Source organism: Macrobrachium nipponense, chromosome 25 (genome assembly GCF_015104395.2).
Source record: "Macrobrachium nipponense isolate FS-2020 chromosome 25, ASM1510439v2, whole genome shotgun sequence".
In the NCBI taxonomy this organism is placed as follows: domain Eukaryota; kingdom Metazoa; phylum Arthropoda; class Malacostraca; order Decapoda; family Palaemonidae; genus Macrobrachium; species Macrobrachium nipponense.
Window position 1 is genome coordinate 33,461,575 of NC_087214.1, and position 26,325 is coordinate 33,487,899.

Genomic DNA, 26,325 nt, shown 5'->3' on the forward strand with positions numbered 1-26,325 from the left:
TGCATGTGATGTGAGGGTCTGTCTCTGACGAAGCCAAAAAACGAGAACACGGGAACCCAGGAACTCTGGGGCACATACGCTGACGCCGAGAAGGAGCAGAAGAAGCCATAATACCAGGTAAAAACACACACACACACACACACACACACACACTAAGGGAAACGAAATGGGCAATGAACCGGGAAAAGGCCAAGAGAGGAAAAAACACAACTCTCGCCCAGGCGGTTAAGAAAAGACTGGCGTAGATGATCGGCGTTTGACCACTCTTCACCCGATCTACACATGCGTTGCCAGATATCACAAGATTCATTGCTTTCATCTGCTTTTTAACCGGATCCAGCTAGGCATTAGAAATTATCCTATTGTTAAGACTGAGGGTTTGTTCGCGTACGAACAAAAAGAAAAAATATGTATACATAACGGCCATATTTAAAGCTTGAAACTAGGAGAAATACATTTCAAAATACTTACTCAGCAATAGACATGTGCGACTGAATTTCTGACCATAATCTCGCATACTTGACAGGGGTAACAGCCTCTTGAGGCTCACAGTCAACGTGCATGTGTAACATCAGCCGGCAGAAGGAAGCTCGGAGATCATAGGACAGTGTGTCTTCTTCCATACACCTGTGATGCAAGTAAAGCTTTTAGGGTACATACTACACTTAAAAATAATCATCAGATTGCTAATCATTATTCATTTACAATATGATTAAAATAAGATTAGAATACTATAAACTTTTAATGTATTTTGGATTTGCCTTTAACTCAAAATTACGTACTCAAATTTTCACCTTCTCATGCAATCTATATCTAGATGACAGTCTTCTGATCCTTCTACATATACATTGTATTTAAGAGCATTAAAATTAAAGTATACAGTTATCTAATGCACAATACGTACCCAAATGAAGGCTATTGGTGTATAGCCTTCATCTGGGTAGTGTGCATGGGATACAGTTAGGATTTATGTGATTCAAGAGCAGCAGTCACAACTGGTTTTCAGTCCATTCTTGTCCATACTCAAAGGGAAATAACTTCAAATAATAATACGATATACAATCTAACCTAGCGAGTCTCCTGAAACCAAAATATAAAACTAGATCAAAAAATGACTACAGTACATACTCACTTGAGCATCAAATTGATTTTGAGTAAAGGTGAAAGTGGTTTTATTGCTAAATACTGGCGGTCAAGGCACATGTTGGAAAATAGATCGAGCTGGTGCTGGTAGTACTCCAGAATGAGACGATCCTCCCCACACTCCGAGTCGGTCGGGAAGCTCTGCGCTCGAGTGGCCAGCTCTACAATTGACTTGGAACACTGGAAGAGGTCGGAGCAAATATAGCATCAGTAAGTTCTTACTGTCTTTGATGAAAAGTTGAGGCAAGACACTGTTATAAGTTAGGCAGCTAAGTGCAGAGAAACTACAGGGATATGATGAAACGCACATAATAATAATAGAATAGGATTTAGGCCAAAGTCCAAGCACTGAGACATATGAAGTGATTCAGCGCTGAAAGGAAAATTGAGAGTTAAAGGTTACGTAGGTCTAACAGAAGGAAAACCTCAAAGGAGGTGCACTATGAAACAATTGTTAGAAGAGCGTGGAAAGTAAGTTGAAAGAAAGAGACTATTAAAGTAAAAGGAATGAAAGTGGCTGTATCTAAGGGCCAAAAGGATGCAGGAAAGAATCTTAAGTAATGCCTACAGTGCACCTCTACATCCCTAAAAGAAGATGAAAAGCAAAGGGAAGAAAGCAATACAGTTATGGGGTAAAGGGGCACTGAGAGGAACCCGAAGTGACAACCACACATTTTGGTAACCTGTGACATCAAATACATCGTAAAGCCACAGTAACACCCCAACTTGAAGTTCTTTTATACTTATCTAGTTATGTACATTATTATAATAAATATTTTGCTATGCTACCATTTCAGTGGTGAGACATTTTTAAATGAATCTCTTAAATTGAATGTTATGAGTAAAATACAAGTTAGTTTGGCTAAGGAACTACATACATATGAGGAACTGCTGAATGAGGTCGACGAATGACATAAGTGCAAACTATAATACTTAATAGGCTTTGTTACTTTTCAAGCAGGCACACCCAAAAAGTGTCTGAGTTGAGGTGCTATTACTTTCAATTTGAAAATACCAAACTAATTTCAATCTAAATTAATTAAAAGGCAATGATACTGGCAGCTCCTGCTTATTGGAGGCATCGGTTAACGGCATTCTAGTTTTATGACGCTTGGCTAACGACGTTGGTAACACCATTTTCAGCTATGGTAAGCGATTTTCAACGTTGGTGAGCAGTTTAGTGGCTTATTGGTATTGATAAGTATTTTATGGGTGATAATAAGCAGTTAACAGCACCGACAAGCAGTTCATTGATGGTTATGATGTCGTAAATGCCATTTATTACCATAATTATTGCCAATTTTCAGATAGCGCCAGTTTTCGGTTAGTGACGCTCAACCGGAAAGGAAACCCCTACCATTAACCAGGGGCTACTTGTAATAATAATAATAATAAAAATCAGATATATCCAAAGAACGAGAGATGGGAATAACATCTCGCCCATATGCAAGAAGTGTAATATGAAAAACGAGACCATAAACCACATAGCAAGCGAATGTCCGGCACTTGCAGAACCAGTACAAAAAGAGGCATGATTCAGTAGCAAAGCCCTCCACTGGAGCCTGTGCAAGAAACACCAACTATCTTGCAGTAATAGGTGATACGAACGCCAACCTGAGGGAGTGATGCAAAACGACCAAGCAAAGATCTTCTGGGACTATCGTATCAGAACAGATAGGGTGATACGTGCCAATAGACCGGACGTGACGTTGATCGACAAAATCAAGAAGAAAGTATCACTCATTGATGTTGCAATACCATGGGACACCAGAGTAGAAGAGAAAGAAAGAGAAAAAATTGATAAGTATCAAGACCTGAAAACAGACATAAGAAGGATATGGGATATGCCCATACTCAAGGGAGCACTAGGCATGATCCCAAAACCCCTGAAAAGGAACCTGGAAAAACTAAATGATGAAGTAGCTCCATGCAGAAGAGGGTGCTCCTAGAAACAGGGCACATAGTAAGAAAAATAATGGACTCCTAGGGAGGCAAGATGCAACCCAGAACTCCACACTATAAAAATCACCAGTTGAATAGAATGACTGGGATAGACAAAAAAAAATAAGAAAAAAAATACAATAATATTAATATAATACTAATAAATTCTTCCAGCATACATAATGTATCCACCTACTGAAAATGAGAGAATGAAATAGTTTAAGCATGTGATGATAAGCTTAGTAGCAGTTAATCAGAAAAATAACAGGCGAGAAGACACAAAACAGAGTGCAAGTAAATCACAAACAAAGGCCATAGATTAGGTCCTATGGGAATTCTGGCGCAAAGTGCATATGCCAGATGAGAATGAGAGAATTCACAACAAATCTAGTCCTATAGGAAGGTTTGACAAAAAAAAAACTAGAACTAGTGGTCATGATGATCAAACACATACACACACACTTTTAAGTGGACTGACAAAACAAGAAACATACCTCTCCATTATTCCAGGTGAGAACAACTTCCTCCCCTTGTTCAATGGCCAACATGGATCCGGACCCTTCAATGTCCACCTCGACTTCAATGTCCTCCTCAACCATTCTATTGAGTAATTAAAATATATTAAAATATAATTATATAATGTGATATTTTAAAATATTGCACAACTTATGCAGTACATATCTAATCGCTCACTGTTCTTTTACAAAGCTAACCCTCAGATATTTTCAGAAATATAACCACAGTACTACAAATCAAATATATAAACTAAATGTTCACTATTTAATTTCTTAAATGCAGCCTCTAAAATACATTAACACAGAAACGTTTTCATCACTACACAAGTCCCCAACTCTTTCTGGAAAACATAAAACATACGTCAAGCAATAATATCAACATTATAACAGACACAACCTCAGTCTTCATTCCTAGGAACCTCAGACATTACCCACGAAATTATCAAACTGCTAACTATACATACATAATAACAACATACAATCTTGAAAATTCCAGTAGAACACACTGTAAGAAAACTATATTTGTCTGATGGTGCATTAACTAAGAACAGAACTGAAACCACGAGTACAAAATATGTCTCCACACGGAAAAACCACAAGACTCATTACTAACCATTTCAAGGTTGCTTACACAAAGCCTTGCTCTGTGATTCTTATAACTGTTCAAAGGTTGTACAACCATGCCAGGAGTCACATTTTGGGATAGTAGCCTGGCCAGAAATTTGTTCTTAAATGAGAGGTGGAAAGGTAACAGGCACACATGTATAAATTTCTTTTGGCAATGGTTTCCATTTGTTAAGTAAGAAGAAAGTTGTGGTTTTCATTGAGACACATCATTCCAAGGGATACAGGACAGAGTGATTCAGTAGTAATTACAGACTACAAAGTAACCCTTGATTAATAATATTCTTACAAACCACAATTACTAGTAATTTCCCAAAAGCAACTATGTCATTCTAAGAAATGTTGTTACAACAACAAACACAAGAATTAACTTGGTTAACAAATTCAAAACCTGGATTGACAATGCACGCTCTAAAAGCTGAACCACTTGGAAAATATTTTCTTCTGTCTAAGAAGGACCCACCGATTTAGCTTAGGAATGGCATTATGATGGACCGGCAGTAAGTATCGCCAAAACTTTTTACGAAACCTGAGGCAGCAAGAAATTTTTCATTATAAAAAACATTGACGTTCCAGGCACTTAGACACCAGAGTTTGTAAAACAGAAAACCCAGACAGCTATGGTACCTCATAAATCCTTCTGAAATATAAAAAATCATTACCACTTGGTTGTTCCAATGTCAAGTATACGCTAAACAATTTAGGAGCTCCTTCTACCCATTATTGTTATCTTAAACACTACGTCTATTCTACCATTTTTGTTATTGTACGTACAGTTTAACTATATGTACTGCTAAGTGTTTACAACTGCTTTAAGATCAAACGTGACGAGTAAAACATTAGAAAGCAATAATCCTGAATCAAACTTAAGTGGCAACTTGCAAAAACACCTACACTGACATTGAAAATAAAATATGTACTGTAAAAACTACTTTACTTACAAACATTAAAATTGTGAACATTCAGATATGAGCAGACGTGATCATAAATTGAATCTGTGTTTGGAGTGCTCCCCTTTGCCACCCATAAGTTTAAATTTTGTTGTGTGCACCTATTCTGCTTAGTTACAATTAATAAAGTACTGTACTCTACAAAATACAGTACTAAATGTACAGTGTACAGTACTACTGCATTGTGCATTAGGATGGAAAAACATATGTATTGACTTTACATCATACTGTACTTAAATAGGCTTGAAGACCAACTTACGAACAATTTAAGATATGAATGGCCGTTTGGAATGTCACCATTCGTACATAGGGTACTGTCTGTACTGTATTTTTGTAACCTACACCAAGAAGTGCCTGGAAGAGAGCATCCTTTCAAAAGAACATGATCCCTTTACATGCAATGGCACCAAGTAATAATTGAAACACCACAGACAATCTTTTTCATTACAATAATTCTGCAGTAATTCAACTAAAACGCTAAATCATACTTTCAGGACTCAAAACGGCAGTCCCAAAGGAATTCCCAAAGGATTTCTTCAAAAATCCATGAAAATTTAAGCAAATCAGAACCAAACCCACGGTTGGGTAACTGGACCAATATATCTAAAAATAAAACCACAGTCGCCCACCGGTATTCACAAGGGATGTATCCCACAACCCCCACCAACCCCCGAATAACTATGAACTGCGAATACTTGTAACCCCTCTAAAAATGCTTACAACGGCCTATTTTGATAGTTCAAACAACAAAAAAACCCTCAAAAAATCCTTATACCTGAGTATTTTAATAGTTTTATCTCAAGAAATGCATTTAGTCACAAAAAACTATTTGAAAATATAGTAATCGGTGAATATTTCTCTATGGTAAATACGGACAATAGGCAAATTTCCCACGAATAATGTGTGTATACATTCCACAGAAAACCTGCAAGAATCTGTACGAATTCCAGAAAGCTCTCTGAATACTACTGTTGTTTTATTCTAAATATATTTTTACAGTTACATAACTGGGGATTTTTTCTCCATCTTAAAACTCATGCTACCAAGATGATTTCTTAAATAACAGCTGCAAAGTTGGGTTATGGAAATTGGACGGCCGAGATCGATTGGAACAAACAAAAAAGTAACAAGTAGAGCAATACAACAGGGGGAAAGAGAACCTACAGTAGTGCCTGAATTACACAGTAAAGGCACGCTGTAGATGAGCTCGCCTTAAGGGATTCTAAAGGCAAAGCAAAATATTGAAAAGAAAGTTTTATCATTGCATCAGTCAAAGCTTTGTACTTCCTCATTAATATTTTACTCAATTTACTGTTGCTCTCTTTTGCAATACTATACTACAGTATTTGTACGTCAAAATTAGCAAAGATAATTCATTCATAGCCATTCCTGATAATACAAAATATCAATTAGAAATAACCATTTCCAAGCATTCATTCACTAAAAAAATATGTACAGCCCTTCTCACATACGAAACACAAAAGTATACAAATTATGCAGATATCAATCAATACCCATGTGCAAATTTACATATGAGTTACAGAAAACCTATTTTCATATAGAAAAAATGTTATTTTTTAATTTGCTTTTGTTTATTTACTTATTTAATCAAAATCTCTTGATGTTCTATGAAATATAATCAATTCCAATCACCATAAAAAATTATCTTGGTGCATTTCATGAAATCAGCTGCTGAAGTTTATAAAGTACAAATCAGTGTACAGGCAATCCCCGGGTTACAATGGGTTCGGGTTACGAAGTTCCGAGGTTAAGGCGCTCCTCAATTATATTCATCAGACATTATTTCCAGGGTTACGACACCTACAACGCTCATCTGGCAGATGAAATATGACACCAAAAATGCAAAATAATCAATATTTGAAGGTTATTTTTCATGAAAAATGCAATAAGAATGCAGTTTACATAGTTTTCAATGCACCCAAAGCATTAAAATTTAGGGATTCTTAGGATTTTTTACGATGTTCTGGCTTACGACGATTTTCAGCTTATGACGCGTCTCAAGAACGGAACCCCCGTCGTAACCCAGGGACTGCCTGTAGCTAATTTGGAAGCTCATTTACTGTTCTGTTCTCTTTTTTTATCATTTTTTTAAGTCCTCCATTATCTCTGGAAAATACAGTGTGTATTTCAAATAATTTTATCTGAGACCTCAGAGTTTAATGTAGGCAAATTTACCTCGATACAAAAACCCATTAAGCCATTTAGGTTTTTATAACGAACACTTATCCTCAAAAGGATTTTGAATAGTATGCTTAGAAGTAATCTGTATGCTGAATGTTATTTGATTCAAGGTAAAAATAAACCATGTTTTTGGCATTGAAAGTCAACTAACAAAATAGGCGATAAAATCTTCTCCCAAACAAAAGATTTTTCTAATTTATAATTTCATAAATAAATTAAATCAGTACTCTTCCTAGCTTCCTAAGTCAATATACTCTTTCGAACCTCCACTTACAAAAATGACAAATTTTCTAAGACAATTTGTATTTTTCATAGCTACAAACCTGAGGTCTTAACAATAGGATAATTTCTAGCGACAATACTTGCCAGATTTCCTTGACACTTTTGTACATCAAGAGCTCCAAATGCTCTACACTAACAAATAAAACTGTAAATGACATGAGTATGCTTACCTGGTCTCAATCAGTATATCTCTATTCTTCTCGCTAAACACACTTTTACAAATAAGTTCTTGCGTCCTAGGAATGGCCTGATTATTTGATATACATAGCACCTGGAAAAAATGTCATGTTCAGTATTGTTACTCTTGTTTTAATTATTTTAATCAGAAAAATATCATGATCAGTATTGTTACTCTTGTTTTAATTATTTTAATCGAAAAAATATCATGATCAGTATGGTTACTCGTTTTAATTATTTTAATTAAAAAAAATCATGATCAGTATTGTTACTCGTTTTAATTATTTTAATAAAAAAAATATGATCAGTATTGTTACTCTTGTTTTAATTATTTTAATCAAGAGATTTTCTTAGAAGAGAATAGAATAGAGGCAGTCCCCGGTTATCAGCGGTCTCAGTTAATGGCGATCTAGCTTTATGGTGCTTGTCTAGTGCCGTAAATCGGCAATTTATGGCGCCATAACAGGCCGAATTTCGGTTAATAGTGCCATAAGGTGACCAACAATAGCGTTATGGTGCCATAACATGCCTTAAAGAGACGCCATTAACCGAAACTTGGCGCCACAAGCACCAAAAATTGCAACATTTCGGTTAACGGCGGTTTTCACTTATAAGCTCCCTGCTGAGAGAGGAACCCGCGCTGATAACCGGGGAATGCCTGTAGTATAGATTTTGGCCAACGTAGTATAGATTTAGGCCAAAGGCCAAGTGCTGGGACCGACAAGGTAATTGAGCATTGAAACGGATATCGACAGTGAAAAGGCCTGAAAGTTGTATCAGGAGGAAAACCTCAAAGCAGCAGCACTATGAATCATTTCTTATGAGAGGGTATTAAGTAAGATAGAAGAAGGAGAATATGAACATAAGTACACTGAAAGGAATGAAGAGGGTTGCAGCTAGGGACACTGCAAACAACCTTAAATAATCCCAACAGTGTACTGTGAGGTGCTATTATGGCACTAACCCCCAACAGGAAACGGATATTTTTGGTCAAAATCAAAAGCTGGTGCAACAACATACTTTCATCCAAGTATATTTAATAGTCAATTTTTTTTTCTTTTTAAAAGTTATTTTGAAATGGGGAGCTACGAGATGGCTTTCAGCATTTACCTGGTACTAATTTGCCCAGGTCACAAGATTTCATTTTACATATTTGTCAGCCTTGCTCTCCCCATTGTGTTCTAATCTATTGAAGAGTTTATTGTTAATAAATTACTTGATGTTTTTCTGTTCTTCTCTTGTTTGATACTATTCATCTTCAACTAATACCCTCTAATCATTATCTTCCTGCAACTTGCATATTATGAAGTATTTTTACCAGCATATCACAAATCCTTCATTCAAAATGTTAGACCAACATAGATTAAATTTCATGCAACAACTGATTCTACTACTGATCAAAACAAAATTAGACCAATCACTCATCAAAACAAAATTCTTACCCCCCCATAAAACGTACCTTCAAATAATCAAGGAATCTCCAGTCCCATTTTTTCATATTCTTACGTACAAGACCAACAAATGTTTCTATCTCAGTGGCAGTAATGTGTATTTCAAGCAGTTTCCGATTATTGTGGAGGAGAGCAGTGATGGTTTCTTCAGCCAATATGTCGATACCAATCTGCTTTTGCATGAAGCCGAAGTGTTGAGCAATGTGTTCCTGTAAATATTGCAGCATAAAATATGCAGTTTTCAATGTATTCTCAGAAAACACAATCATTCTGGGAGGGATTCAAGATCCATAAAACACTCGAGAATTCTTTTGAATGTCTTTTCTATTTCACTGACAACACCGAAGTCATAAAGTAAAACTTCCATTACAACCTAGTTCTTAGTGTTACCCCATACCTGGTTTTTTCTATATCCTTGCTGAGCCAACAGAAGCAGTCTGTAGCAGAGACGAAAAATAGTCTTGTAGGCAGAATGCCTGGGGTCATTCAGTTCGTCAGTGCGAAGCAGAGGGCCATCACCTCCTTGCGTTTCAGTGAAAGGCGCTTGCAGGATCTTGAAAATCTGAAAACAAAATATTAAAAAATGAAGAGACCGATGCAAGACTTATTATCATCATGCTGGAACCTAAAAACATTTGGAAATGTGAAGAATGGTCCTGCCTCGTACAAAACAAACAACACATTCCTGAGTGGGATTGCAAGCCATGATGGTACAACAAAAAATCATACTAAAACTTGCCACAAACCTTTTTGTTTTGTTATGTTGCAGGGAACAAAGCATCATATTAATACCAAATACCAGCAGAGTACATAAGAATGACAACCGAGTGTAACAGAGAAGCCTTCTCCTTACCTGTTTTAATATATTTTGTTCTCGTAACAACTTCTGCCGATCTCTGTTGGGATTTGTCACTTCCAGTGCCAGCGCAGAGGAATCACTCTTGTTCTGTTCGTGTTCCTTCTCAGCGATGAAGTAGACGAGATCTATCAGCAACTGCATCAGTGACCTACGTCATAGAAAGTGAGTTGATGAGTACACTTTGTAATGCCCTGTTCACAGTGTCCTGAAACGGGGTAACACTTACAAAATGACAGCAGTCTGAATGCAATGATAAAGGTTCTTCCCAGCTTCACTTTTCCTTCATTCCATTTGGCCTTTTCCCACTAAAACGTCAAAGTCAAACTTCTGAACTTTCTCTCATGCAAATAAAAAAAAATAAAACTGTCCTAGACAGCACAATAACAAAGCATGATCCGACCTCCAGCTTACTCGAGATTTATGCAAGATTATCCTATTGATGCATAAGTTGCAAGTGGAAACAAAATAATTGAACAGAAATATAGCCTCTAAATTCAGTACATCAAATAAAAATCTATGGAAATTTAGCCCATTGTTTCATCAACGACAGTGAAAAGCATATGCTATATTTTATTAGAAATCATTTTTCTGTACCATTTAACATGCACATTATTCATTTTATACATTTTCATTCTAATAAATAAATCACAAATATCCTGTCCTAAAATTCTTGTATCTGTAACTCAACTTTCAGCACCTTTTTCAAACCATTTTTTAGGCTTTTCTAACCAACCCCCCTCTCCCCCACCAACATTAACAACAAAGTTTTTTGGAAAAAACTCGCTATCACGAGAGTACTATATACTAGTACAATGTTCTACGGGGTCCACATTAATAAAAATGTTTTAGGTTTGTGTAATTTTTATAAACACTTTATAAAAGTTTTCAAACCCTTCTCTGGGTTCATCTTCAGTCCAAAGGGATGGTTTCGAAAGCTTTTTATAAAGTGTTTATAAAGTATACACGAACTTTTACCATTTTTACTATTGTGGACCCCTTAGAACAAAGTAGTTTATAGGCTCACTCCTCGAGCAAGCAAAAAGTAAAAAAATGAGCCTGATATGAAACTTAATCCCACAATTCATTTATGGTCAACAAGTTCTCAATCCCTTAATAAATGCAGATAATGCCGAAAATTTCTTCACGGGATTTGCATCCGAAACTTGTAATTTGTCGTTGACTGAAAATAATGTCACATAAACATGGTTGCCTATTAATACCAAGAGGCACTCTCTACACTTCGGAAATGATTTATATGGACGAATTAAATAAATATAAAAGGGTTGCATAAGTGTGACCAGTTGGAATAGAAGACAAAATGACTTAGTGGGGCAATTGTTCTAAAATGAAATTGTGGGCATCACCTCAATATTATAGGCACCTATTGCAGGTGAAAAACACAAAGCCTGACCTTCTTTCTGGCTGTGGAAGAGCTCCCTTTTCCAACTTCTTTGCTGGCTTGGACAGGACCTCACCGGCATCATGAGCGAAATCCAAGTCCCTGACTTCCTTCGCATGAACTGGGACCAAAGAAAAGGCCTCCTTGTCCTCTTTTATTGGGGCACAACCAACCTAATTAAAAAACATCATCATTTCAGTTTCAAAGGCACTTCAGCATTAGATATCAATACAAATGAACGGTAATTGTTACTAATACCGTTTTACAAAAATCTGAGCAAGTCGATTAAGATACGAGACAGATTCTCAAATACAGACAAAAATCTCTCGCCGATATCCAAAATCTAGGGAATTAACCAATGCATCAACTTCAGTGAGAAATGCTTCCAAATATAAGAAGGATTATATCTGTTACACTAAATACAGGCAGTCCCCAGGTTATCGGCGGGGGTTCCATTCCCGGGTGTGCCGATAAGTGAAACCCGCCATTAACCGAAACTCAGCAATTTATGGAGCCATAATGATGCTTATGGCACCGATAACTGGTTATGGCACTGGCACCTCTGTCAGGTATGTTATGGTGCCATAACTCTATTATTGGCACCTTATGGCACCAATAACCGGAACCTGGCATTGTTGTCCGGATCGCCAATAGCCAGGGACTGCCTCTACAAGCAAATCGATACACATTTAAACACTTTTTTCTTGATAAAAAAAAGCAGCTAACACAGCAGTGAATATTTTTAAAATCATATAAAACGCACAAGAATGACCTACAAGATTAAAAAAGACAAACCCATGGATATGCTGTAATCCATCATTTCATGGCAAATATGAACTGAATTGTTAGCGATATATAAAAAATGATACAGTTGAAGCTGTGAGTAGGACTAAATCAAAATCAGTGTGTGTTACGAATTACCTCCTCACAAGGGAACTGAACTGCTAACCACCAAATCAGCTGCAGGAGGAATAATGAAAATGAAACCAGAAATGCAATGAATGGAATCACAGCAAGAAGCAGTGCACCCCTAAGTACAGGCAGTCCCAGTGTTACGACAGGTTCGGCTTATGACGTTCCAAGGTTAAGGTGCTTTTCAATTATATTTATCAGACATTATTTCCAGGGTTACGACGCATGTTCCAGGGTTAAAATGCCTAAAACGCTGATCTAGCAGAAGAAATATGACACTAAAAATGCAAAATAATCAATATTTTAAGATTTTTTGATGAAAAATGTAATAGGAATGCAGTTTACATAGTTTTTAATGTACCCAAAGCATTAAAAGTAAGGTTTTCTTAAGATTTTTCACAATGTTCCAGCTTACAACGATTTTCGGCTTCCAACGCGTCTCAAGAACGGAACCCCCATTGTAACCCGGGGACTGCCTGTATAGTGTCACTATCACCATGCCACAACAAGATACTGGAGGTATTAAATCAGTTTGAGTATAAGACCAACTGTCGTGCCAGTCAGAATCATATACTACACAGAACAAAAATATGATTCCAGTTGGCTCTTAACAAATGCAAGTTTAAGGTATGCAGATCTAAAACCCCCAGATTGGGGAGGGAAAAAATTTACAGATTTCCAAGAAAAGTCTGAATCTGTCTTTATAGGCCTACTTTGCTGTTGCTTCCTGCTCTCTACACTTCTCAATGTTCGAGTAATGTTCTAGCAAGTCCTTCTTTCATTGGTTGTGTTGTCTGCCCCTTTGTTTCAGTTAAAAAAAAAAATAAAATAAAAAATCTCATAAAAAGCACTAAGCGTTTAAAGGAATCATTCAGAGAATATGCAAGCTCATAAATTGCTAATAGTAATCAAGAAAAAGAAAATTTTTTATCTTCTGAAATGCTGCATGTCATAATGTCATCCTGTCAGAAGGTTCGCATTAGCCAGATATGTCATCGACTCTCAACAAATTTATATTTTCTATTTACAAATAATTCTCAGTATTTTATACTAAGTTGTGTATGATTACTTTCTCCTAAAGTCACTAAATGAAAGCAATCCATAATGCAGAATGAAACTGCTATGATTTTCCTGCTGACAGGAACTATGTACAAGGTTTAGCTTATGATGGCTGCATCTGTATTGAACACAAAAAGACCTCTTTCTTCCCTTAACAATACAACAAAACTCTTTACATTATTTTATATGTCTACGTAATCTTGAGACAATTCAGCATAGTATGCAACCATATGCAAAGGAAGGTAGGTAGACACATATGCATGAAAGTAACCCAAACCAAGCCATTTTAGAAGCGGGACCTAATCATATGGAGAGTTCAAGATCCCTGGGGTATACAGAGTATTAACACTTGACAGAAAAATATCTCAGGTTGTTTCACAACAAATGAGGAGAAAACTCTGACCCACCTTGGACATGACGGGCTTCTCTTCATCTTTATCTATAGGAATTGAGGTAGAGTGGACCCAAGTAGAAGTGCAGTAGTGGTGAAGTCTGACGTACGACGACTGAGGCACCAACGAATCTCCCCGAATAAGCGTGGTTAGTTCGAGTTCAAAAATGGAAGCAATATCATAATTGAGAGGCACAGAAACCAGCTGGTACACCGCCCCGCCACTTGGATCTGAAAAGTTTTGGAATTAATATCTAAGACCATTCGTAGAAACTTTATAAAATTTGAGTACAAAAACATTACACACAGACAGCACCCTACTTACGAATGAGTTCTGTTCCAGATGTCCATCTGTATGATGAAGTGTTGGTTACTCTACTCTCCATGCCTATTTGAGTACAGTATAATATAAAATCAATATAGCATGTACTACTACTGTACATTTTTTTAACCTAAAAAAAACACAATGTACATGCAGCACTGTATGTAAACAGAGTAGATGAGAAAAACATCATCTGAACTCACAGGTGGCAAAGAGGATCTCCTGACCATAAGTTTTAATTTGTGATCGAGTTTATTAGAATCTCTGAATGTTTGTAAGCTGAATGTTCGCAAGTAGGGTGGTGTCCGTATATATTCAACACCAGTCCTACTTCAAAAATCTATAACAGGACCACCATGACATTTTTGCTATAAAGTTTAACTAGACAACTGAATCACCAATCTACACTCAAAACGCCATCACAGACATGTTTTAAAATGCTGACTTGTGGCATAAGCTTTAACTGAGTACTACATTATGTCTGTTGCATAAAATATACTTTTTTCCCTGACCTTACAGTTTTTGCTGAAAACAATGTGAGGGCTGCTGCTGCTGCAAACAGTATGTCATTGCCTAGTATCAGTTTAGTACTACTCAGTTAGGAGTTTTATTGTGACTACAACTAAAATTCAGAATCATTCGCCTAGTTCAGTTACGGAGTCATCTAATCTCCTTATGTTAAAGTGAGGAGCATATTCATGCCCACTTTCTGCTGACAGCTCCTCAATTCTAATGTTAGTTTTATCTTCTGTTCCCTCGCATTGAATTACTTATCACCTTTTCCTTCACTTGTCTCTCCCTGCATGCTGCTTTCCCATTGGAGCGTTCTTGACTTTATAATCTCTTGACTCTGTCCATAAGGGTTTTTAGCTGAAGATTTCAAGAAAGAAAGAGAGATAGAAAAAAAAGTGAAACCTTAGAGTACGTCACAGGTAAAAGAAGGCGGTGAAAACAGTTACACATGAAAATTAAAACAAATACTGCAGCTGAGTTGCACTCCAAATAAAAAAAGTTTATGTATTCTGTTGAGATTTATCTTACAATATAGATGAGTATAAAAAAACCTACATATTTCCTATATAACAGGAGCAGTGTTCAAAAATTGATTGCAGTATCTCTTACCTCTTAACTTAGCTCTCGTAGGGTCTGGGGTTGGATCGTCATCAATTTCTGCTGCCAAGTACTGTCCCGTTGCAAGATGCTTAAACCTAAATAATGAATTCCAGTGACCAGCTCCACCCCTTGTTGGATCATGCTGCACAACCTGGAATTAAAATGGCATTGGGACCTTTGATAAGGTCATTCAGCGTTGAGAGGGAAATTGAGAGTAGTAAAAAGTTTGTAAGATGTAACAGGAGGAATGCCTTCTAATTGCACTATGAAACAATTGTTAAAATAGGTTGGAAAGTAAGATGGAAGAAAAAGAATATGAACGGAAGTACAGTAAAAGGGAATGAAAGGGGTTGCAGCTGGGGGCTGAATGGACATTGCAAAGATCCTTAAGTAATGCCTACTGTGCACCACGTGAGGTGCACTGATGGCACTAGCCCCCTACGGGGAATGATTACTAGCAACACACTACCTAAGCAGCTGTTATTTTCTAAATTCCCTCATCATAATTATGTAGTTTGATTGTTAGCTGTCATTATTCTCAAGTAATTTTGTCAGATCACTGACTTCCTTTCATGAACTCTCATACAGCAGGGCTAAATCTGAACGTATTTTTTTCAAGTTTTAAAAATGTACCTTAAGATTCCAGATTACATACATTTGCATTGTCTTTACCTATCTTACTCTATTTACTGATGTTTTATTGTTATTACAGCATTCAATGTATTTTCACTCATTCCAGGTTTACTGAAAATTACACTGGAGATTTTAAAATGCTAAAAAATTTAGTTTGGAAATATGCAATAATCATTCCTTAGCTTAAGTTTATCTTTCTACTTCAAAAATACAGAAAGGTAAACTTTTTCAACAATCCTGTCAGCAAGCCTAGCAACCATGAGGTGAGATAACCAACTAAAGAATGAATGCTGTCTAGTCCATTAAATTCTAAGTTATTACCATAAGTGACTACAGGGATGTACTGTATATGGGGCACAGATAAGGACTTGTACCACAAGGACATTCAGGGAGAAAAAGCAGAAGGCAACAATGAAAAGTGTGCACTCATACGACATCTAGTGCCACAAAGAAAAACTGGAATCTAAGAGATTAAGGAAGTACTATCTTGGAATGGAATGGAATATGAAATTCAGGCCAACAGCAAAGCACAGAAACTCAAGAGCAAAAAGGTTTGAATGGTGTAACAGGAGGAAACCTCAAATCAGTTGCATAATCAAACAATTTTTGTGAGAGGGTTAAGGAAAGTATGATGGAAGAAAGAGAATATGAACGGAAGTATGAATGGAAGTAGAGTCCAAAGGGAGGCTGCATGGAACCTTAATTAATTCCTACAGTGCACTAAATGGGGTGTATTGATGGCACTGACCCGCTACGGGAAAGAGAGCCTCTTCACTCACCTCCACTTCCCAAAGGGCTTTACTGGAAGTGGCAGCCGTAGCAGTTGTACGTCCAGTCGTCCTGAGAAATACGTGCTGCTTCTTTTTGTACTCGTCCATCGTCAGAAATTTTTCCTGCTCTGCGTGAAACAAACGGATCACGTCTCCCCCTTTCAGGATTCCCTCCTGGTTTTCCCGATGCTCCATGAAGAGGGAGATCTTCCAGCAGGTGTTGGAATTTAAAACGTTCACCTGAAAGGAATTCATACATTGATAAAAGTTTCATTAAAATATAGTTTCTGAATCAACAGGTGTTGGAACTTAACACATTCACCTGAAAGGAATTAAAGATACTGATAAAAGCTTTGCCGAATTAGTTTCTGAATAAGGTGTTGGAATTGTAAATGTCAACCTGATAGGAATTATGACGCCGATATGAGCTTCGTTAAATCAGTTCTGAATAAGGTGTTGGAATTTAAAACGTTCACCTGAAAGGAATTAGGATGTTGAAAAAGGCTCTGTTAAATCAGTTTCTGAATAAGCAGGAGTTGGAATTTCAAAAGTTTACCTGAAAGGAATTAAAACATTGAATTACGATGCCAATTAGAGCTTCATTACAACACTGTTTATCAAGAGTGACCTGTGAACTCAAAGAGTAAAAAAATCACTACAGAAGTCAGTTATACCACCTAGAGTAGTTACTGCTGTTTACCATTTTGAATATGTTTTACTTATTCTGTATCTTACAACTACAGTGGGGCCCCCGTATTCACGTTCCCCGAATTCGAGGACTCATGCATTCGCGGATTTCTCTCTGGAACATATCAAACATTATTCACGGAAAATATGCCTATTTGCGGTATTTTCCTATAAGAAATATCCACAAATTCCTGTTTTTTTAACAATTTCATCATAAAAAGCACTTTTTGTGATACAACTAATAAAAAAACCAGGTATAAAAATTTTTAGTGGGTTTTTCTTGAGTTTAAACTAACAAAACAGGCCATTGTAAGCATTTTTATAATAGAGGTTCCAACAATTCGTGGGTTCTAACTACTCATGGGGGGGGGGGTTCTGTACGCATCCCCTGCGAATATGGGGGGACTACTGTATAATGATCTCAAACCTTAGATGTCATTTCACGTCTCTAAACAACAGTCCTCCACAATATTTTGGTTGAATTTCTCACATGAGGATACACTCCGGCATATTGTCCTGTATTGAATATCTACAATTATGAAACTTATTCATTCTTGTCCTGTTCTTGTCTTTATCACATATGCATACACTATTTTATAGACGATAATAATAACAGGTACACATACGTAATAATTAAAGTAGCAACAAAAGATAGGGAAACATAAGTACGATAGCAGTACCAAAACTGTATGGAAATTTATCTATATCTATGAATATTTGAAAAATGTTAGTGACATCACACTGTGTCAGAGCCAAACATAAATTACTGAAGGGTAAAATTACAATAACAAAACTTTAAAAAATTTGCCAACTGGATATCAAGCATGAGTGAGTATCACTGCCAAAGTAAAATACTAAAAAAATCTATTCTCTTACTAAATATAACTGAGATATACTGTATTGATCCTATGAGCAACTCGTGCATTGACAAGCCTACACCAAATATTAGAAACAAACTTTAGTATGTATTTGATATGTACAGCACTACCTTCTTAAATGGAATGCTCTATTGTTTATTTAAATTATATTAAATAATTCAGCTAGTTTATGCTAAAACTGTTACTTTAAAAACTTGTTTCATTTTGAATTCCTGTAGTACTATATTCCAAAGTTGGATACATAATAAATTCAAGTGTGCATGTGTCGTGATGGTTCTGCGTTTGTGGTATGTTTGTGAAAAAATATAAAAGGCAAGCTTTCAGATATAGGTATATTTTAATTTACCGATGCAGCACTCAAGAATAATGATATTCAAGGTTCCTTTATATATTACCAAGAAGATAAAGAAAATGTTAATCAATTATTTACACTTGAAAAATGAAGTAAAATCATATAAGTCTTCACAATCTTTGAGAGATTTCTTGGCAATGAGACAAATCTCTACCTCTTCAAAATGTTAACTAGGTTATTCACACTTAGAAGGTCAAGTATGCAGTGTTCCCCCCCTTTTCGCGGGGGATGGGAACCAGCCCCCCCCCCAAACGAATAGTTGAAACCCTTATAGAAACACGCTTAAACCCCACTAAAAAATTTTATACCTGGATTTTTTAATACTATATATAGTTTTATCACAAAAAGTGCATTTTATGATGAAACTGAGAAAAAAAACATACAAATTTGTGGATATTTCTCAAAAAATACCGCGAATAGGCGTCCGCGAATAATGGGGGTATATGTTCCAGAGAGAAATCCGCGAATCTGGAGCCCGTGAATACGGGGGGAAGGGAAGGGGGGGTGTCACTGTAACCATAACATTATTGTTTACTTCTTGGAAAGGTTTCTTAGCAAAGAGACAAATCCGTACCTCTTTGCACTTTGGGTGATCAGGCAAGTCGTGCATGCTGGAGACGTGGAGCTGCTGACCAGCGTTGACAGGACTGAGGATGACCTTGTCGCCCACGACGACATTGTCCCCAGGGAGGCGCAGCTTATAGTACGGGTTGATGTAAAACCAAGAACCCTCGTTGCCGTTGGCATCCAGATACACACGCATGGCGTTCTTCTCCAGCAGCGCGGGCAATCGCTTGTTGACGGTCAGGTACTTGTTCGACTTCAGGTGAAGCAACTGAGAAGGCAAAAAAGAAATCGGCCCTTATGAAGACATTGTTTGCAGAATAGAAAATGATATTGTTATGATACAATAAAGTTTGTTCATACTTACCTGGCAGATATATATATAGCTGTATTCTCCGAAGTCCGACAGAATTTCAAAACTCCCGGCACACGCAGTGGTCGGCCAGGTGGTAGTACCCATTCCCGCCGCTGGGAGGCGGGCGTCAGGAACCATTCCCATTTTCTGTCAGATATTTCTAGTGCCACTGTCTCCTGAGGGGAGGTGGGTGGGCACTTTGATTATATATATCTGCCAGGTAAGTATGAACAAACTTTATTGTATCATAACAATATCATTTTGTTCATGAACCTTACCTGCCAGATATATATGTATATAGCTGAATCCCCCCTTTGGCGGAAGGGGGAGACAGACTCGGATTTTGGGAAACAATTCCATTTACATGATTGATATCTTGGTTCCTTACCTGTTAGCATAGCTGACTTCGTGAGTACCGTCACCCAAGTCTGCTTCTGCTTTACTAGAGACTCCAGCAAGGTAGTGACCTGCGATGCTGTTGAGTTCTAGAGGATCTGTCAACGGGGGCATGACCACAAAACAACTAGATCCTACATTATAGACCTCCAATTTTTTTTTGGGTAATGCATTCCTAGAGGTGCCAGCAAGGACGTGACCTGTGTAGCTGGTGCGCTCTAATGAACTGTCACGGGGAGCGTGACCACAATGTGACAGATCATATAGGTGTTGATTAGACACCGAACGTGCTGTTAATGCTTCACTGGAGGTGCCAGCAAGGACGTGACCTATATAGCTGGTGCGCTCCAGATGATTTGTCAACGGGTACATGACCACAATGTGACAAAAACATTTTACCCTATTATGAGGGCGAAGCAAAAACATTACCACCTGACCTAGCCTATCTGGTTAAACTTCGTATAACCAAGGCTAATGGAGGGAAGTCCGCCTAAGGCGGCCGACCCAAGACCACAATAAACTAAACACCTAAATAAGCATAATAAACTAAAAATAAAAAATTAAAAGAAATAAAATTAAAAAGTCCAAACTAACATATTATTTCCTAAATGATAGGAAGAGTGCTACTCTCTGTACCCAATATAGTGTCTGCTGCGACATATGGGCCCAAAGAGCAACAGTTCTCGTATGTAGTCCTCACCTCCCGAAGGTAGTGAGAGGCAAACACTGAATTACTACGCCAAAATGTGGCATTCAAGATGTCATTAAGTGCCATGTTCTTTTGGAAGGCTACCGACGTAGAAATAGCCCTCACTTCATGCGCATTCACCTTCAACATTTTCATATCACTGTCTTGACAGGATGAATGCACTTCCTTGATGGTGTCCCTCAAGAAAAAACAAAGCCAAAGCATTCTTCGACATTGGTAAATTTGGCTTCCTTACCGAACACCACAAGTTATCCGAAAGACCTCTACAATCCTTAGTCTTCTTTAGGTAGAATTTTAGAGCCTGACAGGGCACAGAACTCTCTCTGGCTCGCGCCCAATGATTTCGGCCATCCCTTTAATTTCGAAGGTCCTAGGCCAAGGGTTGGACGGATTTTCATTTTTTGCCAGGAACGTTGGGCTCAAGGAACAAACCGCGTTATAACCTTTAAAGCCCACGTGTTTGCTAATCGCTTGTACCTCGCTGACTCTCTTCGCCGTCGCCAGAGCAGTCAGGAAGATAGCTTTTCTAGTAACATCCTTCAGGGAAGCCGTATGCATAGGTTCGAATGGACTGGACATGAGGAACTTCAGAACTACATCCAAGTTCCAAGACGGCAACCTGGGTTGTTGAACCTTCGTTGTTTCAAAAGATCTCAAGAGATCGTGAAGGTTCTCTGTTGTCCGCCAAATCCAGGCCTCTGTGCCTAAAGACAACTGAAAGCACACTCCTATACCCCTTGATTGTAGAGACTGCAAGTTTTAGATCCCTTCTCAGATATAAAAGGAAGTCAGCAATCTGGCTCACAGAGGTCGTGGTGGAGGAAATGCCGTTCTTCTTGCACCAACTCCTGAAGACTGCCCGCTTCGATTGGTACACTGCATTGGATGAAGCTCTTCTTGCACTGGCGATAGCTTTCGCCACTGACCTAGAAAGGCCTCTCGCTCTGGCCAACTTTTGGATAGTCTGAATGCAGTCAGACTCAGAGCGGAGAGATTTCTGTGGTACCTCTCGAAGTGGGGCTGTCTGAGTAGATCTGTCCTTAACTGGAAGCGTCCTCAGGAAGTCTACTACGAAGGCCATGACCTCTGTGAACCAGTCTCTCGCCGGCCAGAACGGGGCGATCAAAGTCATTCTCGTCCCTTCCGACGCCGCAAACTTCCTCATGACTTCCCCTAGGATCTTGAACGGGGGAAAGGCGTACAGGTCCATCCCCGTCCAGTCCCAGAGAAGTGCGTCTATCGCCACTGCCGCTGGGTCGAGTACTGGGGAGCAGTACAGTGGAAGCCTCTTCGTTCTGGACGTCGCAAAGATGTCCACTAGCGGACGTCCCCATAACTCCCACAGCTCTTGGCATACCTCCTGATGCAGAGTCCACTCGGTTGGCAGAAATTGACCTCGTCTGCTGAGGAGATCTGCCCGGACGTTCTCTACTCCTGCTACAAACCTTGTAAGGATCGTGACGTCCAGTGCCCTTGCCCACAGCAAGATCTCCTTTGCCAGTGCAAAAAGGACCGAGACTGTGTTCCTCCCTGCTTCTTCAAGTACGCCAGAGCTGTGGTGTTGTCTGAGTTGACTTGGACTATTCGATGAGAGACTTTTTCTTGGAAAAACTGGAGAGCTAAAAAGATGGCTGCCATTTCCTTTAGGTTTATGTGCCAGGACACCTGTTCCCCTCTCCAGGTGCCTGACACTTCTCCCCCCTAATGTTGGTCCCCACCCCGTGGTGGACGCGTCGGAGAACAACACTAGGTCGGGGCTCTGAAGCTTGAGAGACACGCCCTCCGACAACTTCACTGGATCTAGCCACCATTTTAAGTGATGTTTTACCTCTCTTGAAATTTTTAAGCTCATATCCAGATTCTTGCTTTCTTTCCAATTTTCCTTGAGAAAAAATTGTAGCGGTCTGAGGTGCAGTCTCCCCAAGGAAACAAACTTCTCCAGCGAGGAAATGGTCCCCAGCAGGCTCATCCATTCCCTCACCGAGCACGAATCTTTCCTTAGGAAGGCTGTCACTTTGTCTAAACATTGCTGCTGACGTCCCTCTTGGGACGGAAAAGCTCGAAAAGCCACTGAATCCATCTGAATCCCCAGATACAAGATGGATTGGGTTGGAATCAGATGTGACTTTTCGAAATTCACCAGTAGTCCAGGGACTTCACCAACGATAAAGTGTTTGAAGATCCTTCAGACACCGCGTTTGAGTGGAGGCACGAATGAGCCAGTCGTCCAGGTACATAGAGACTCTGATATTTGCAAGATGAAGCCACCTCGCCACGTTCTTCATTAAAGTCGTGAAGATCATAGGGGCAGTGCTCAATCCGAAGCAAAGCGCCCTGAATTGATAAACTGTCCCTTTTAGGACAAACCGAAGATACTTCATCGACTGTGGATGGATGGGGACGTGGGGGAAAAATACGCGTCTTGAAGGTCTAATGAAACCATCCAATCGTTTTTGGTCTTAAAGGTCCCCCCAAGAACTGACTGAGGTGTCTCCATCTTGAATTTCTGCTTCTGTACGAAACGATTCAGACTGCTCACATCTAAGACTGGTCGCCAACCTCCTGACTGTTTCGGCACCAGGAATATCCTGTTGTAGAAGCCTGGAGATTCCAGGTCTACGACCTGTTCCACCGCTCTCTTTTCCAACATCTGCTCGAGCAGATCGAAAAGTATTTGTTGCTTCTCCTGATGGTAAATAGGGGATAAATCCTTGGGTGTCGTGCACAGTGGGGGAGGTTTCAAGAAAGGAATCTTGTACCCCCGCTTGATGACGTTGAGCGACCAGCTGTCGCCTTCCTTTCTATCCAAGCTTTTGAGAATAGTCGAAGCCTGGCTCCTACTGGTGGCTGAAGGATATCTGGTTCATTTCTTTCCTCTGATCTTAGCCGAGACTCTGCCTCTGGAACGTGTACTTCCTCGAGAAGATGTTCTCGAGGAAACTCCACCTCGAAAGGGCTTCTGCTTCTTGAACGGTTGCGCCCGTGCCGACGTAGAAGAAACAACCGTACGCTTTGCCGACTGAGCTAGGAGGTCTTGGGTAGCCTTCTCTTGTAGACTGACAGCCAGATCTTTGACCATAGCCTGAGGAAAAAGATGGCTCGAAAGAGGCGCATACAACAATTCTGCCTTTTGAGAGATAGAGACCGCCTTTGCAGTAAAACCACAATAGGCCGCTCTCTTCTTCAAAATCGAAGTGCAGAAGTGCGAAGCCAACTCCTCCGAACCATCCCTGACGGCCTTGTCCATGCATGCAAGCACGCTGGACAGCTCCTCGAGGCTAAGCGAATCAGGACTACGCGACCGGTTATCCAAGACCCCTAAACACCAATCCAAAAAGTTGAAAACTTCTATCGTACGGAAGAGTCCCTTCATATGATGGTCCATCTCAGAAAGGGTCCAGGGCACTTTCGTCGTCGACAAAAGGGATCTCTTCGGTGCATCTACCAAGGTAGCGAAGTCACCTTGGGACGACGAGGGGGCTCTAAAACCTATCTCCTCCCCGCCCTTGTCCCTCATACCAAAGACCTGCCTTACCTGTCAGTCTTGAAGGGGGTAGGGCGAAAGCGTTCTTGTTTCGGGCTTTTCTTGACTCCATCCAATTCTGCATTTTCTTAAAAGCCCTTTTTGTTGATAATGAAGTAGCCATCTTCAACAATCCTGGAGTCTTGATAGCCTTAGACGATAGCAATTGTGAAGGAGGCGACTGCGGGGCTTCAGGTTTAAACTTCTCTTCAAAGGAGGTTCGAAGCAATTGAACCAAAACCTGGTAATCTGAAGATACTGCTGATGATTGTTCTTCAGTAAATTCCTCCGACAAGTTTTCTTCTTGAGATTCATTACTATCCTCCGAATCTCGGCGAATGTCTGAAGAAACATTACGTCGTGCGTCCAGCTGCGCGCCATGCCTGGCGTCAAGCCGAGCGTCCAGCCGAGAGTCCTGCCGAGCGCCCCGCCCGGCGTCGAGCCGAGCGCCCAGTCGAACGTCAGGCCTGGCGTCAAGTCTCGCTGCCGCCTTAACGTCGTGCTCTGCAGACCTTCGTGCACGAAATCTGGAAGGCGAGGTAACAGGAGAAAAAGCGAGGCGATGAGAAGGAGACTGCCGGGATCTCTTGACTGGCAGTTTATCATCCTTCCTCCTGTGACGTGAATTATCCTCTTTCTCTGCAACTAATAAGGCAATTTGATGTTGCAAATTCTCAATCTTCTTCGATTTAGGGCTGATCCTGTGAGAAGACGAGGGGCGAGGGGAAGCCCTCCTCCTTCTCACATGGACCGCCACAGGTATATCCTTAGCGCAACCAGGGCGCTCAAAAGCATTGTCGTCAAAAGACATCCTCTCCGGCGACGATCGCAACACAGAAGAGAAAGGACGTGAAGCGTCTTTCTCCCTTAGACCAAAGGTGCCGGTCGCCTGTGCGACACCTTGCACCTTTGCTCTCTTTTTCGGTGGAGAGTCTTCGAATTGTTTGGAGACGACCGCAAAACAGAAGGGGCTAAGGGATGTGCAGCGTCCTCCTCTGAGGAATCAAAGGCGGCGGCCGCTTGTGCGACATCTATCGTCTTTGTCCTCTTCAAAGGGCGCGATCGCTTCCGAAAGCTCCAACCGCTGCGCGGGGAGGACGATTCTGATGACGAAAAGCACTCTTTCAAGATCCGTTTATGAACTTTGGAAGTCTGGGAAGCGCCCACAGGTCTTGCCGAAGGAACGTCAGATCGGTTGTCTGACCCCCCTTCCGCAACACTCGGAGCATTATCACAATACACCACTGCACTATTAACACCTTCTAATGCTTGCACTTTTGATTCCAGGCTACGCAAAGATTCAAGAATCATTGATAGGGTATTACCCTCCACAGACACTAATGTAGGGCCCGAAGGCATCACAGGTTTAGGAGGGATAAATTCCACTGGATGTGTAACTGGCGTTACACCTTCTTCTTACCCTATCTCTTTCTATTTTAGACACATATGATTCATACGCCTTCCACGCAGAATCAGACATACTCTCACATTCATTGCAGCGATCATCAAACACACAAACATGTTTCCGACAATTCGCGCACACTGTATGAGGGTCTACCGAAGATTTCGGTAGCCTCACCTTGCATTCTTCCACACCACATACTCTGGCGCTAGTCGAACTAGATCCAGACATCTCAAGTTTAAGGAAAAATCAAGCCAAATTCAAAACCAATCCACAATTAGCGTATGCCTAACCACCGATCCAAATCAAATAACCAAAAAATCAATCGGGATACTCAAGTGACCAAAAGAGTTCCAAAATCCAATGACGGAGGTGCAGAAAACACTTGTTGGCTGCACCGGCGACAGAAAATATCTGACAGAAAATGGGAATGGTTCCTGACGCCCGCCTCCCAGCGGCGGGAATGGGTACTACCACCTGGCCGACCACTGCGTGTGCCGGGAGTTTTGAAATTCTGTCGGACTTCGGAGAATACAGCTATATATATATCTGGCAGGTAAGGTTCATGAACAAAACAGAATTTAAGTGCTGGGACCTGTGAAGTCTTTCAGCACTGGAAGGGAAATTGGCATTTGGGGAGGTCTGAAAGATGTAACAGGAGGAAAACCTCTGGGTTGCACTATGAAGCAATTGATCGAGAGGGAGAAAGTCAGATG

At 39.7% G+C, this 26,325-nt stretch overlaps 1 protein-coding gene across 19 annotated transcripts in view; it reads right to left on the minus strand.

The window, feature by feature from the left end:
* Positions 1 to 26,325, minus strand: part of LOC135199325 (inositol 1,4,5-trisphosphate receptor-like) — a 335,174-nt gene that overhangs the window by 187,137 nt on the left and 121,712 nt on the right. For 12 of the 19 annotated variants that reach the window (XM_064227241.1, XM_064227242.1, XM_064227250.1 and 9 more), the window contains exons 6-20: positions 19,235 to 19,495; positions 16,753 to 16,983; positions 15,350 to 15,491; positions 15,005 to 15,097; positions 14,231 to 14,293; positions 13,922 to 14,136; positions 11,556 to 11,716; positions 10,139 to 10,292; positions 9,683 to 9,847; positions 9,294 to 9,494; positions 7,828 to 7,928; positions 4,687 to 4,752; positions 3,579 to 3,684; positions 1,133 to 1,323; positions 472 to 627 (exon numbers count right to left, since the gene is read on the minus strand). In XM_064227241.1, the coding sequence (XP_064083311.1) occupies positions 472 to 627; positions 1,133 to 1,323; positions 3,579 to 3,684; positions 4,687 to 4,752; positions 7,828 to 7,928; positions 9,294 to 9,494; positions 9,683 to 9,847; positions 10,139 to 10,292; positions 11,556 to 11,716; positions 13,922 to 14,136; positions 14,231 to 14,293; positions 15,005 to 15,097; positions 15,350 to 15,491; positions 16,753 to 16,983; positions 19,235 to 19,495 (2,306 nt within the window). The remainder of the gene's footprint in view (positions 1 to 471; positions 628 to 1,132; positions 1,324 to 3,578; positions 3,685 to 4,686; positions 4,753 to 7,827; positions 7,929 to 9,293; positions 9,495 to 9,682; positions 9,848 to 10,138; positions 10,293 to 11,555; positions 11,717 to 13,921; positions 14,137 to 14,230; positions 14,294 to 15,004; positions 15,098 to 15,349; positions 15,492 to 16,752; positions 16,984 to 19,234; positions 19,496 to 26,325) is intronic. The other 7 variants (XM_064227255.1, XM_064227258.1, XM_064227259.1 and 4 more) reach the window with 5 other exon arrangements.